Genomic DNA, 15,214 nt, shown 5'->3' on the forward strand with positions numbered 1-15,214 from the left:
TCCAGAACTTTTTTTTATCTTCCTCAACTGAAACTCTGTAGCTATTAAACACTAACTTTCCCCTCCCTCCAGCCCCTGGCAACTACCATTCTACTTTCTGTCTCTAAGAATTTGACTGCTGTAGGAACTTCATATGGGAACCTACACAACATTTGTCTTTTTGTGACTGGCTTATTTTACTTAGCATCTGAGTATGTCTTCAAAGTTCATCCATATTGTATCATGTGTCAAAATTTCATTTTTTTAAAGGCTGAATTATAGTCCATTGTATGTCTACACAACATTTTGCTATTTACATAGCATTGATATTGTATTAGTTATTATAAGTAATCTAGAGATGACTTCAAGTATATGGGAGGATGTGCATAGGTTATATTCAAATATTGCATCATTTTCTATAATGGATTTGATTAACTACTCATGGGTTTTGGTATCTGTGGGGATGGTGGTGGTAGAGAAGTGTGTCCTGGAATCAATTCCCCATAAATACCAAGAACACTGTATAAGCTATTAATCCTGTTTTTTTAGAGAACCCTGAATAATGCAAGTATGATGTTGGCTGTGGGTTGTCATATATGGCCTTTAGTATGTTGGGTAGTTTCCTTCCATTCTTAGTTTGTTAAAATTTTATCATGAATTTTAGCAGTTGAATTTTGCCAACTGCTTTTTTTCTGTATTAATGGAGGTAATCATGTGTTTTTTTTTCTTTATTCTGTTAATATGGTGTGATACATTGATTAATTTTTTTGTATGTTGAGCCATCCTTGTATTCTAGGAATAAATCTCATTTGGTCATGGTATAAAATACTTTTAATATTCTATTGAACTCTGTTTGCTAATATTTTGTTGACAATTTTTACATCAATTCAGAGGGAATATTTGTCTGTAGTTTTCTTTTAGTGTCTTTGGTTTTGACATCAGGGTAATGCTAGTAATGCTAACCTCACAAAATGAGTTAGGAAGTGCTCTCTCTCATTCACTATTTTAGAAGAGATAGTGAAGGATAAGTGTTCTTTAAATATTTGGTAGAAGTCTACCCATGTTCTTGGGTAGGAAACCTTTTTGTTGGAAAGGTTTTGATTATTCATTCATTCATTCTACTTACTAGTTACAGGTCTATTCAGATTATGTATTTCTTCATGTTCAGTCTTAGTACATTGTGTGTTTCAGTACCCTGTCCATTACATCTAGGTTATCCAATTTGTTGGAGTACAATTGTTCTCAATATTCTATTAGAATCCTTTTTATTTCCATAAAGTCTGTAGTAATATGCTCTCTTCCATCTCTAATTTTAGTGAGTGGGGGATTTCTTTCTCTCTTTATATTTTCTTAGTCCATCTAAACATTTGTTAATTTTGTTGATCTTTTCAGAGAACCAAGTCTTGGTTGTGTTAATTTTTCTCTATTGTTTTTCTATTCTCTATTTTATTAGCCTCTGCTCTTCATTAGTTCCTTCCTTCTGCTAGCTTAGATTTAGTTTGTTCTTCCTTTATTTTTTGTTTCTTAAGTTGTTAAATTAGGTTGTTATTTGGGTATTGATGATATTTTGTTACAGCAATTTAAGCAGATTGAGACAGGCCACTTCCTCTTGATCTTGGTGCGGAAAACTATGCAAGGACATGGAGGGGCTGGTGCAAAGGTGAGTAAAAGCACCAGGAAATTTCCTACCATTTTGAATGTGGCTTTTTCTTGATTGGACATTTGCTTGGTTGCTGTAGATCTTTAGCTGGTTTCCAGAGCTCCTATGAAGTTATTTTAGTCAGTCTGGGGTTGTTTATTTGATAATTATTTAGGGAAATGTGGGCCTGGAGCTTCGTAGTCCACCATCTTGCTGACATCAACTCTCCTAACTTTAATTTATAATGCTTATTTTGAGAAATAAGAGATAATGTACAATACATCCTAGTATGATACATCAATGTGTGCATATTGCTTTACCTAGAAGCTTTGAAAGTTGATCAATAATATCTAGTTAATATATTTAATATTTTAATATCATAAATTTATAAACATGCTTAATTTCTAGTAATCCTTAGAATTTGATTTCATAGTTCACTATGTTCACTGTCGAATAGTCTGAAGGGTACATGATAAATAGCCAAGTTTCATGCCTAAGTATGTATGTGTCTATATAGAGGGTGCCAAAAAAATGTGTACACGTTTTAAGAAAGGAAAAAACTTTATTCAAATTGTAATACTCAATATATACTGATAATAAAAGATGAATACAAGTCATGTGCATACATTTTTTTTTTGGATCCCCCAGTATATATGTACAGAGACATTCCTGAGCAGTTACAAAACATGGTTTTGCAACAAGCACTGTGTTTTTTCATATATAACAAATGCATTATTTCCTTGTGCCGAAAATGCAAATTTGCAAATTGCATCCAGGAACTCATCAAATCCGTTAGATGAATTATGTAATTCAATTTGGCAAAATTTTTGCTCACAGCACAAATAGTTTTCTTTGGTTTTCTTGGATTCTGTTCTAAGGAGGAGGTAGCTGGAAAAAAGTGAAAAATTACAGGATATGATTCATAAAAATCCCACATCTTTTTTTTGTGTGTGTGTGTGCTTGTACATTCTTTTTTGAGGAAAATGTTTTTGTCCCACAGCAATGATTTCTCTTCCTTCTCAATAAGTACTTTTTAGTTGGAAAGATACCCATGCACAATATATCCAAGGTATTCAAAAAAGGGTAGACAAAAATGAGGGGAAGATGTGTGCCATTTAGCATCTAGAACATGTAGCATATTCATTAAATCCCTTTTTCACCAGAAAAGAATGTGAAGCCTGAACTTTAACATGGCCACAGTATGTGCTAGAGAGCAAAGAAATGAAACCTCAGCTATGCATGTTCCTGCCAAGCATTAGTCCAATCTTTTTTGCTCTCTGACATGTGACGGGTATCTATTTCCCTGTCATGTTTTGAGAGAGAAGGAAATGATGTCCGTGTAACTCTATCCTCACTTCTAAGGTTCAGACAAGTGGCACTCACTACAATTCCTTCCTCTTTTCATTTGCTGCCAACAGAGAGATGAAGCACACACATCCAAAGAAAGGATGACCTCTGCATTGTCAGAGGTAGTTTTCAGGAGGTACAAGAAACACCAAATAATTAGTAGTCAAAGCTCTGAAGATGGCTTATGTGCTCCTAACTTTCTTTTCTCTCTCAAAGCAGCCTGCAAACCTCTTTCATCATTTTAAGTTTGTGGAAAAAAAAAAAACTCTTATGGCAGTAGCTACCCATTACCCAGAGTGAGGAGCTCTCTTAAGCAATGGAACATACCGCAGTTTCAGAAAATAAAGTGTCAATTTCATAATATGAAGAATTCACATAATATCAGAGCTAAAGGGAACCACAGAGATTAGACATCCAATGCTCTCTTTTCATAGAAAGAGCCTGAGGCCACTTTCAATGCTGTCAATGTGAAGTGTTGCAGTTAAACTGCCATAAAGATCAAGAAATGCTGGATGAAATTTTCTTTTAGATGTACAGATAAATTCACCAAAGCTAGGAAAGCCTCTTAGTACCAGGAAGGAGGAAGGCACTGAAAATAAGAGTGGCGGACGGTAGAGCTGATGCTGCCATTGGCTTGGGATGGGGTTGTAGAGAGTTGCCAGTATAAGTAACCCAAGGGCTTATGTTTTAATACCTATGCAGAGCCAGGGATGAACACTTGGGGCTTCCTGAGGTAGAGAATCGGAACTGAGAAACCAGTCTTGTGCACACATGTTCACAATTAATCTAGGACCCTTGAAAGGCTTCCCCCTAAGTGGTAGGGTAGACTTAAAAAATATATCTGCCATAGGCCAGACAAGTGGCTCAGTTGGTTAAGAGCTCGCTCAAGAGTTTGAGCTCTGAGCAACAGCGGTTCGATTCCTGGTCCGAGCTGAGCTGCCACTAAGCTGCCAACAGGTGGCAGGATGGCTCAGCTAAAAAAAAAAAATACATCTGCCCACTGCCAAGAGAATGACAAGAAGGAATCTGGTAGTTTCTTTGTAGACACTGGGTAGGAAAAAGTTTCTCCTAAGAACTGGTAAGGTTGCACATAGATTTGTGATTTGAATTCATATTAGATATATGATAAAAGAACCCATTAGCAGCATATGAGCATAAAAATGGTCTTATGTGGTAAAACACCTGGAATTCCTGCCAGAAGAAAACACAAAATGCTCAAGAGGGGTATGTCCTCAATCCAGACAACATGGAATCTGCACAGCGAAAAGCCTACTGAAAGTAAATTCACAATAAAAAAATTTCAGAAAAGTAAATTCATATAAGTAATGCTTGACTACTTAAGATCATAGAGAATGCTGATAGACACAATAAATTAAATGTATAGAAAAGGATTAAAATGTAAAACAAGAAGTTTAAGCAATAAGAAAATAAGACACCAGAATAATGGAATATTGAAAAAGAAGTGAGTACATCTTCTAAAAATGAATATGGTCTTTGAAAGTTAAAATTTGTAGGCTAGAAATGCATAAAATCAGACCTAAAAGATTAGAAGAAATTATGCAGAGGGCAGCATGAAGAAGCAGTGTGATGGAAAATGTAAAAGGCAAGTTTACATACAAAAGAACAGAACAAGGCCTATCAATATATGTCTAGTAAGAGTTGTATCTTACTACAAAAGGAGAGTGTAGAAGATTGGTGGAGCTATTATCAACCATAAATAATTTAAAATAGAAGAAGCAATTTAATTTTCAGACTTAGGAAACACATCAAGTGCCTTGCAGGAGAAACATAAAGATCACACCTGCTCACAAAGATCTCAAATATCTAAAGAGAAAATTACTTTCAAAGGAACAATAATTAGGCAATTACAGATGTTTGGTAGTGAAAGTAGCGGTAAGATTAAATAAAATGATGTCACAGCGCTGAGAAAGAATAACTGACAACCTAGAGTTCAATACCCAGCCAACATATCATTTAAGGGTGAAGCCAAAAAATATAAATACATTTCAGACAGGGAAAGTGGGAGAAAGTTAATCACTCCAAGCCCAAAAGAAGAAAGAAATGTGGTACATGCATAATTATTGAGCAAAGAAACTGGCAAGCATGATGAAACAATAATTATTGACTATTATTGTTGTTGTTGTTACAAATGGAAAAACAATAATCACCGATATATAGCAATAAATGTTATAAATAAAATCAAGGTTTAAAAAACATAGTGAAACTAAATACTAGACTAAATACAATTATGAGTTAAAAGATTAAATAGGGTACATAGGAATCAATGCAATTTAAGGCTCTTATATTCTGCAAGGGGCAAATAGAGATGTGTGATTAAGATAATTGACCTTAAGTGGGCATTTTACTAATATACTGAGTAACTACAAAAATAATAGAAATATAATGTATAATTTCCCCAAAATAACAGATTTTATTTTCCTAAAATAGAATGCTTTAACTTCCAAAGCATTAAAAAGAAATAAAGAAATGAAGGCCATGAGAAGATAATGATTTTACCCAATGTCACAAGCTAATTCGTTGTAGAAATGAGGCTGGAAACCAAAAAAGTCTGGATTCCCAGTTCTATGTTATCTTCTCTGGGAATACTTTGGGGATACATTAACCAAACTTGAATCTTCTTAAACACAATTTATATACTTGGCTGCTTTTAAAATGTTTCTTAAAGCTCTGAACACCTCACTTGGCTCGACCTCAACAGAAAAGACAATGATTTTATAACAGATTATAGAATGGGGCTCTGTATCCTTCTCCATGCACTTTCTATTGAGCTTAAAAGGAGTAATGACAAGAATGGACTATTTCATAGCATCTACCAATCCTTTTGTATTCACTAATTGCAAAGTGTTTTTGACTGTGTGGGATTGCTAGGTTGAATCTAATAGTCTCGTGGGAAAGATGGACATATTTGTAACCACAAAAAATTTTGGAACACATTTCATTAAATATGGCCTGAATTTTAAACTTGGGAAATTAAAACTTGAAAATGGCAGCATAGTTTTAATGGCACAGAGACCCCCTATCAATTCATTCTATCTGATGAGGATGTTATGGTCTATCAGGGTTGGGAGTCTGATGAAAGAACTGAACATACTGTTTATCAAGATTAGTGCTTTGAAAGTAAAAAAAAGGTTGGAAATTATGTTTCATTCAAGGAAAAATGAAATAAAGCAGAAGTGGTTGTTGAAGAACTTGATTATCTGGGACTTGATGTACAGGAAATTATAATGAACTTTTTTTTTTTAAAAATGAGAGAAATGCAAATGACAGCAATTTAGAAAGCAATTTCTAAGGGGGTTTTTAGGATCTTTAGAAATTTTATCTCCTATCTTTGTAATTCTCAACATTATATACTTTTAATTGAATGTTGACATTAAGGAGGGTAGATATTAGGGATGAAAGGGACATTAACAAACACCCTAACTCATATCTACTCTCTTGATAGGTCTTTGCACAAATCTCCCTGTGAATATATGTACCTTAGATAACAAATATTTCTTGAATGTATTCTATGTCTGTCTCTATGTTATAATTCTATGTAGAAAGAAAACACACTTTTTTAAACCTAAATCTATTCTGTGGTAGTATTTCTTTTGCAGCTATAGGAGAAGGAGATTTAATAAGATTTTTATTTCTCGTATATAGTTATATTGCCAAATTTCTTGCTAGGCTCCATGCTATTATGAGAACAATACTGAATACATGTGCATATAGTAGGCATTCAGTGAGTGTTGATTATGTTGAATAAAACAGTTTGGATAGCAGTAAAGAAGATTTTTTTTTCCCCTGGCATTTAAGTCCCAATTTCCTTTCCTATTAAATCACTCCCCTCACAGGGGTGTTTTGATATTTAAATGTGAGCACAGGGTAAGTGTTTAATAACTATTAATATTTTTATTTTTAGAATAAAATAAAACAAACATTTGGCAAAGGAAAAAAATAGTGCACTATAAATATACATTTTTAAAAGAAACAACCTCATTTAACACAAAGCCTTCACATCCAATTAAGAATAAATCTTCATAAATATATAACTTGTTATGAAAAAACTTTTATTACATCCATTTACTTTATCATATCTTAAGTTTTTAAATCTTATTCTTTTGGAAAAAATAGTTTGGATGAAAAAACAAAATATATATGTGTGACTACATAAGATTTTTAAAGGTACTGTATAAGCTTTCAATAAAACTTAATCACGGCTTTTGTAGATACACTAAGAACTTTATAGTTGACTTGATCTAAGGTAAATTCAATCTTTCTTTTATTTTATTTATTATACCTCGAGTCTTTTATAGATTTAAAAAGGAATCTATTCACCCCTTTGCTTGAATCTTGTTTCTCTATTCTTAAGACATTTGAAAGACCAGCTATCAGTTTTCTGAAGTACTTATTAGGATATGTGGGGGATGGTCCATTTATGGTAAACTGGGAAGAACATAAGAATTGATATTGATATTAAAAATTAAGGAGTAACTACAATATTTAGAAGCACTTTGAGTTAAATAACTCCCCAAGTGTTAAGTAGTGAAAAAAAATTTCTTAGACTTCTTTTTTTAATTGCAAACTACTTTTTAAAAATAAGAGTAACACACCCATTCTCAGTTTTTACTTACACTCCACTCTTTCAATTGCTCTCTTTTCACCACGGAAACTTAAAAGAAACAAAGAACCATGAAGTAACATTTGCCATTTGACAAATCTGATTAAACCAAGGGTGTTTACTATTGAAACTGACTCCACCCACCCATTCCATCTCAAGTTTACTTTCTGTTAGACAAAATATTACTATCTTTTCCCAGAAGGAATGCAAACCATTGTCCATTGGTAACAGTTATGTTTCAGAATTTTAAACATTGCAGGGGGTTATAAAATACAAAAATAAGTATTGGTCTTGGAATGGGTTTCAAGAGTTTTTGGAATATGTATTCCAAAGACATCTTAGTGTTCTTGGCTACATTAAAGAAACATGTTGAAACAAGGAAAAAAAATAAGTTTTGTAACTTGTACTTACTGTACAAATCTAGCCACAATTACCAGATTCATTTAAAATGATAATTTAATAAAATCATAAGATTAGCAGAGACTGAGCATATAGTCTATATTGAAGGTTAGTCAGTTTTATAATTTAGTGCCTTGAGTATACCATCTTTGACAAATCATGTATGCCATTTGGAGAGAGGACAGACTTAAGAGCTACATAGACATAGATAAGGATTTAATTCTATCTCTTATTACCTGTAACAATGGGAAAGTAAATGAGTTCCTTTTTCATGCTCCATGCTCTCATCTGTAAATGGGAGTAAGGATACATGATGTAGGTTCATGTGATGAATAACCCAATTCCCAATTCTGGGACAGTGTTCAGGATTGTAACGGGTACATGGTTGGTGTTTAATCAGTGTTAGCTGTCATCATTCTTTATCCTGACCAGCAAATTACATTCAAACAGTGACTTCGTTTTAATTTATTTTTTCTGCTCCTGTGAATTATCTCATCATTATAAAGGGGATTTGCCTGCAAGTAACCCTTTAATATTTTGAAAGTGGAATGGTATATATCACAGTAATTTATTAGTAGTAATATTTTATTGATCCAACAAGTATTTGTCAAATATCTACTATTCAGAGTCTAATGGGAGGCGCCAAGGAAGTAGAAAAATCAGAACACTTTTATTTCAAATAGCTTTTATTCACACTAGGCCTAGAGGAAAATCTAATTCAGTAGAAAACACAAGACAAAACATAAGACATCCACTTTGAAGGAAAGTCATGATATTAACAACATCAACAATGGAACACACCATTAAATTTTCCATTCGATATTTTCAAATACAAAAAAAGGAATCAGAAAGAAGGTGAACACTGCATGAGTATGTTCAACAATGGTATTGTTATTGGGTATTAATCCTTTATTAGGTAATTATTTTTCACATCTGGGAAAACATCACTGGCAGCACAATTTTAAGAAAAGAAGTTTGGCAACATGTATTTTTCTCAGCAGCACTGGATGACAGATTTTGGTGAATGCTAGCCAAAAAATTAAGGGCAAAACCACTGGTGCACAGAGGGCAACAAACTGATCTTATTACAGAAACAGATATGAGACCACGATAGGAAAGATATTTAAATTTTACACTAAGCCAGAAACTCCAGATTATTGGCATACACATCAACAAGCCTGGTCTAGAGTGTTTAATCACAAGAGTAATAAATATTGGACTCGTGCCTGTCCTGCCCACCTTATTTAAAAATCTCAGGATATTGCTTTTAAGTGACACCGACTGCATAGGCTACGATCTACTAAATGGTCACTCATTTTTACCAGCACAGTTGTTATGCCCTTGTAACCACTGAAAGAGCAATTTCATATAACCCAGCTGCTGTGGAGATAGACACTGACATAGCTTATCCAGACAGCGTTTGAGAATCTTACAATTTACAAAGAGCATATGGATATTTTTATCTAAAAACAATGTTTGCATACCCAAGGAATTGCCATTCCTCCTCAGATTTTAGAATTCTTACTTCCTAATTTTTTTATTACTCCATTTCTACTCAATTTTAAGTTAATGAAAGCAATAGCTAGAAATTGCTGCAAGATCTCTATCAATTATCATAAAATGCCAACCTCAAGAAAAGGCACCACAATGAAGCCTGAAGGACATGACCACAATGGCCCACAAAACATTTCACCCTCCTTATTTTATTTGATGTTGCAACATCGGCCTCTAATGTGCCTAAGGCCCAAACAGAAAAATAAAAGGACTGCAATTTTCTTTGAATAGTCTGGAAATATCATACTTCCAAATGATATTTATTTGAAATTTCTCTTGTGGCCATTTTTTTTTTCAGTTTGGAGTTTATGCATGTGGGTTTGACTCTTCAAGACATCATCCAAAGGGCTAGAAAAGTACGTGTACAAACTTTATGTGATAACTAGCACAACACAATTAGGTAGTAGCAAGAATGGTGGAAAAGTATGTTTGAGACAAAAAGGAAAATTCTGTGTTAATAAAACGAAGTTCCAGGTCCAAAATTGTAAACCAGAACACAAGAACTTGATCTATCTTTTAAGATAAGAATAGTAAAAAAGTCAAGATTTTCTTAAAAAATAAGAGATAAAAAGGAAGATTAAAAAGTACCTACTAAAGTGTTTATATAAAATGGCATGAAAGGAAGTATACCTAGTAGGGTCTCAGAAAATAAGTTGCCAAGGTTGTTTCCCCTTAGGAAATATAGAGACTTATGAAATTATTCTGATAGATTAGATATTTGGTATTGGCAGTTTGGTATTGGCAGTTGGACTGGGGAAGGAGAGAAGGGTGGAAAGGAGATTACTGGTTAGAATGATTGGCACGGTAAGGTCAATTCACCATATATTTGCTAAATGTTTCAGGTTGAGAATTAAGATGGTTTGAGAAATTGTTACAACCCTGTTTCTCTATCATTGAGATCAAGTCCAAACAGCACCAGATCAACAGTCTAAGGTTCAATTGTCTGACCCAGCCATTCCCAGCATATTAATAACTGACTCAGTTGTTGCATAAACTGTAATATAAAACTAGCCAGGTATATCCTAGAAAAAAATAGACCACAGTTGATTTGGAGAAACCAAGCTCTAGAGTCCTGTGTGAATATACCATGTTCATCTACAAAAATGATATTCTGGCCCCTTGACAATCATGATATGCTTCATGAAACATTTGATGGAGTAGAAGAAAGCTGTTAGTAAGCAAGGAGGGTACATTTTCAATATAAGTATGACCAGGAAAAGAAGTCACACAAAGGCACTTCCGTAGTTTAGTGATGGTGTTGATGAAAGTGACCCATAATACCTCATTCAAAAGGCAGTTAATAGTACAAAATACTGCTGGAGCCCCAAATAGAATTGTGTCCTTTGGGAACATAAGATATATTTGATGATGAACATGAACATTTCCATGGTCAGTTCTGAAGACAACAACAAAATGCCTTCATTTCTTAGCACAGATCATCTGGTTTTCATTTCTTTTGGAGGTGAAAATGCGCTCTTTATGGAATAGTTCAACAGGTATGTTTTTTCCTACTTTTTTTTTCTTATTTTCTCAGCAAGTCAAGTGATTTCATATCTGAAGCAGGAAAAGAATGTTAAGATAGATGCTGTAGCAATGACAACGTCAAACTCTGACAGAGCGATTATTTCAAGCTCAGAATGAATCATTTTTAAGACAGAAATCTTTGGCTTGTTTGCTTCGTGGCCATTAGACATTTAATAGTTTCATTGAGACAAATTGAGAGTAAAGTTTCAAAAGATAAATAGTAAGAAATATTTAAATAAATTGTCCTAAATATAAATGCTGGGATAGAAAATAAGTAGAAAAGTGCTGATTGAAGAGAAATTATCTCCCAGGAGACTTTCCACATGGTCATTCTATTTTACTTCCATATGGAGTCTGTAAAGAAACCCAGTAAATCTACAAAGCTTTATGAATGACCTTCAGAAATAGAACAGTGCTGAATTGTTAGGACAGACCAGCCTCATAGTTTCTGAAATCTTTGTGTGAGATGTCCTGCTTCCAAATCCACCATGTTGTCAGAAAGAGGTGTGTGGGTTTTGCAAAGGGTTGTGCTCAAAACTGAAGGTAAGATTTCAGTTCCTAGCACTGGTAATGAAAATGTGATTATGAGCAGTTTTTTGTATCTCTTTTTTTCTCCAAAAGCTGACTTCTATCTCCACTATTGATGTTGTAAGTTTGTTAAAATATTTAAAAATATTTTATCTTATAATGTTCTTTGCATTTACTAAGCAATGATTAAATAGCCTCTATTACCATTTGAGGTCACTTTTACTTATTATCTAATAAAATTGTTTTGATTTAATATACAACCCCAGATTGTACTACATGATTGAGAAAATCAATTTTCTTACATTTTTTTGTGTACCTATTATCAAATCTTATTAAATTGAACTCCCAACACTGTTTACTAGATTTCTCAAAAACATTATTTTTATTCATCATGCCTGAGTTATTATGAGATTGTGAGAAAGCCTGTGTGATTATCCTTCAACATATGGATCAGAAAGATATATTATTGAAAAAGCTTAGGAACAAATTCTTCTAATAGCCTCTTACTGGGAACTGCTGTGAGCACTAAAAATTAAATGTGTAAGTCAAGAAAATTATACCAAGTAGAACTACCCTTTCAAAAAGTGCTGGCTATTTGAAAAGAAGTGTTGATATTCTCCAAAAGCCTCCATTCTGTCCCTGAGGGCTATATGATAGCTTGTAAGGATATAATCAGAAAGCACTGGTATTCTGTTCTTACAAATACATTCAGCTGTGATTAATCCTCCCCATAGTTTATCTGCCTCTCCATGTATCCTACGGACTATAACTGAAACCAATTGGGGACAGTATCCCATGGAAGGATGTGTGATTAACTCATTCATGTGTCATGTTTTAAATCGGAATACCATGGAGGTATCCTAGTGACTTGGCTTTATCGGATTGATGCCTCGGCATAAGTATGTGTAAAAATTATTGTAGGAAACATCAGTAAATTAGTATGTTTGTACTATACTGTTTCATTTGCTTATTAAACATCTAAAAATACCTGGGAGGATTGAGAGTAATAATAGGGATTTGTAATTATCAAGTTGCTTTTAAATAGTCACAATTATGTTTCCAAACAAAATGATATAACTTTCCTTTTTAAAAAGGGGAGTTTTTTTTTTGTTTTTAAGCCTTTGGCTCCATTATTTGGTTTTCTCTAAATAAATCTCAGGAATTACAGTAAAATAGCAAAAGCTAGCAAATATAATTGGCATGAAATTCTCTGAAAATATCATGATTTTTTTTTACAAAAAAATTCATTACTATTGTGAATTGAGATTGACCTTACCCTTATGCAATGAAAGTAATTTTTTACCTAATACTGAGTTACATTCCATTTCAGATTTCCTATTTCAAAGGGCATCTCAAATTTCTAAGATGTTAAACCAAGTATCGAGCCATTTTTGTATATGTAATAAAAGTCTTTAAAATTAAAATGGTAATCCTGAAAAAACCAAATGCATGAAAAATATGGTCTGACTGTATAACAAAAGAGAGTTATATAATTCTACTTGAGTGAAATCTTTCATCTTTGATTTACAGGTTAGAGTCCTCTTTAACTAAAACCACATTGTTCCATATCTTTCATATCATGGCCTTCCCTAAAACCTTGTTTTAATTAAGGTTTCTTTCAGATTTCTGAATAAAAGCATGACAATCTTCACTTATGGCTTTAATATATCCTTTGAGTTAGGAAAATATATAAAAAGAAACATCAACTCTTTTGAAAGCATTGTCAGATATTAAATACTGTGAGGTATTCTACATCAATGTCTTTATGTGTTTGAGTTGTACATTGAAATAGAATTTTGGAAGGTAGGGGGATAACCTACTTATATTTACTAAGTTGCTTTTAATCTCAGAAATAAATAAATGTCTGTTACTTTTAGCCTTTGACACCAAGGCAACATGGGTAAGGGTTAAATTTGGGTTTTTTGTTTTGTTTTGTTTTTTTTACATGAAGGCACAACTTTTCAAGGTTAACTCAACTCAAGGTGACATCAAATACACAATGCCTTCATTAGCACATTTCAAAGATCTAGAAAATTCAGTAACATTGCTTAAGCCACATTCACCTCAGTGGTTTCACAGCTAAAAGGACACATTAGACCAAGCAACTGTGTTAACCTGGGAAGTAAAAAAATAAATCCTCAAAGGTCCTGAGTAATTGGGGAGATTATGGGTAATCTTTAGCTTTTCTATAGGAAGGTAGGATGAAAGGTAAGAAAAAAGGAAATGATGGAGGGCAAAAAAAGAAAAGTGAGAGAGTAAGTTCTTGATAGATTTGGAGCAAATTAAGACCATCTTTGAAAAGCTTTCAAAGACACTGGAAATCCTCCATGGAACATATGCTCAGAGCTACTGTCATCAGAACAAGGGATGTGTGCGGGAGGAGGGGAACCTCATCTTCAAATACAATTGCAAGTCTCCAGTGTGTGAGAACACAGAGGGATGCTAGGCAAATAGGGTCATTTTTCTCAAAAAAAAAAAAAAAGTGACATAAAATATTGCACCATTATATACAGTGTTTGAGGTTCCTTTGGCATTTGGACTTTGAGATACAGTGCGGTTTATTCCACAGAAAAACCCTCAGTCCAGTTCCTCCATCTTGAACTCTTAACTAGCAAGAGTTGAACCATGTGTTAAAACAAAGGCCAAAAAAACAAACAAAACAGAACAAAACAAATCCCTGTGAGCTGTCGGGAATTGCTATCCGTTCATAGCTGAAAGCAAATTCTGTAAACAATTTAAGACTGTTTGACAAAAAATTACCCAATAAAAAACTGATCAGAATGTCAGGAATGAGTCTTTCTTAGGTTTTGCCCAAAATTTCGCTGGCTGTCAGAGCATTTGTAATTAACAGTATCTAATGCCGTATTGGATGTTTCTAGCTCATACTTTGGGCCTGGGAGTGGATCACCAAGTATATTAAAAGTACGCTGGAAGCAGTTTCTTCCAATCGTGGTTTACTGTAACTTTAGAATCACAGCGGTTAGGTTTAAGGAATCTTTAATGCCCTTTCAAGTCCATCCAAAGAACAAGTGAAGCTGCTGTTCAGAATTTTGTGCCCAGTGTTTATATTCCACCGAATCTGTGCCACCCAGGCAGCAGACAAGACATGTCTGAGGGTGCTGGGGTGCGGGGGGATACACAATGATGTCACACACAGGAAATATGGGGGGAGGGGGACTTGGCACTTCACAAGGCTGGCTCCTCTTCCATAGGCTCACCAGCAGTTCTGTAAAAATAAACAGGCAATCAGAATACGGAATAAGAGTACACAATGACATTGTAGATTTTCATGCATAATCAAAGCTGATTTTTCAGCTCTCTCTGATGTTTATTTGTGTTATTCAGTTATCCATAAATAGAGTTTCTTTCCTAGGAAGTATAAACAAATGTCAAGTGGAAAAACATTTTAGATCCAAGCAATCATTGGAAATGTTCCTGTTTATATTAAAACATGTCAGAATTTTTATAACTCTAGATTCTAAAATGTACATGTTTTGTGTCTAGCACAGTCCAATAATTTATTGCAAAAATTAACTACGATATTTTATTTTAGGAGCAATTGCAGTGATTTCCTATGGAATCAGTTTGCTAACTAGAGCAAAGGACCCAGCTTGCTTCTGGAG

General features: G+C 33.8%; 1 protein-coding gene across 1 annotated transcript in view; it reads right to left on the minus strand.

Annotated features, from left to right (window-relative positions):
• Nucleotides 1–8,674: 8,674 nt before the first annotated feature.
• Nucleotides 8,675–15,214, minus strand: part of HDAC9 (histone deacetylase 9) — an 820,423-nt gene continuing 813,883 nt past the window's right edge. The window contains exon 27 of the mRNA XM_019650652.1: nucleotides 8,675–14,817. Coding sequence (XP_019506197.1) covers nucleotides 14,778–14,817 — 40 coding nt within the window. The 3' untranslated portion in view covers nucleotides 8,675–14,777. The remainder of the gene's footprint in view (nucleotides 14,818–15,214) is intronic.

The sequence above is a fragment of the Hipposideros armiger genome, unplaced genomic scaffold (assembly GCF_001890085.2).
Source record: "Hipposideros armiger isolate ML-2016 unplaced genomic scaffold, ASM189008v1 scaffold_143, whole genome shotgun sequence".
Classification (NCBI taxonomy): Eukaryota; Metazoa; Chordata; class Mammalia; order Chiroptera; family Hipposideridae; genus Hipposideros; species Hipposideros armiger.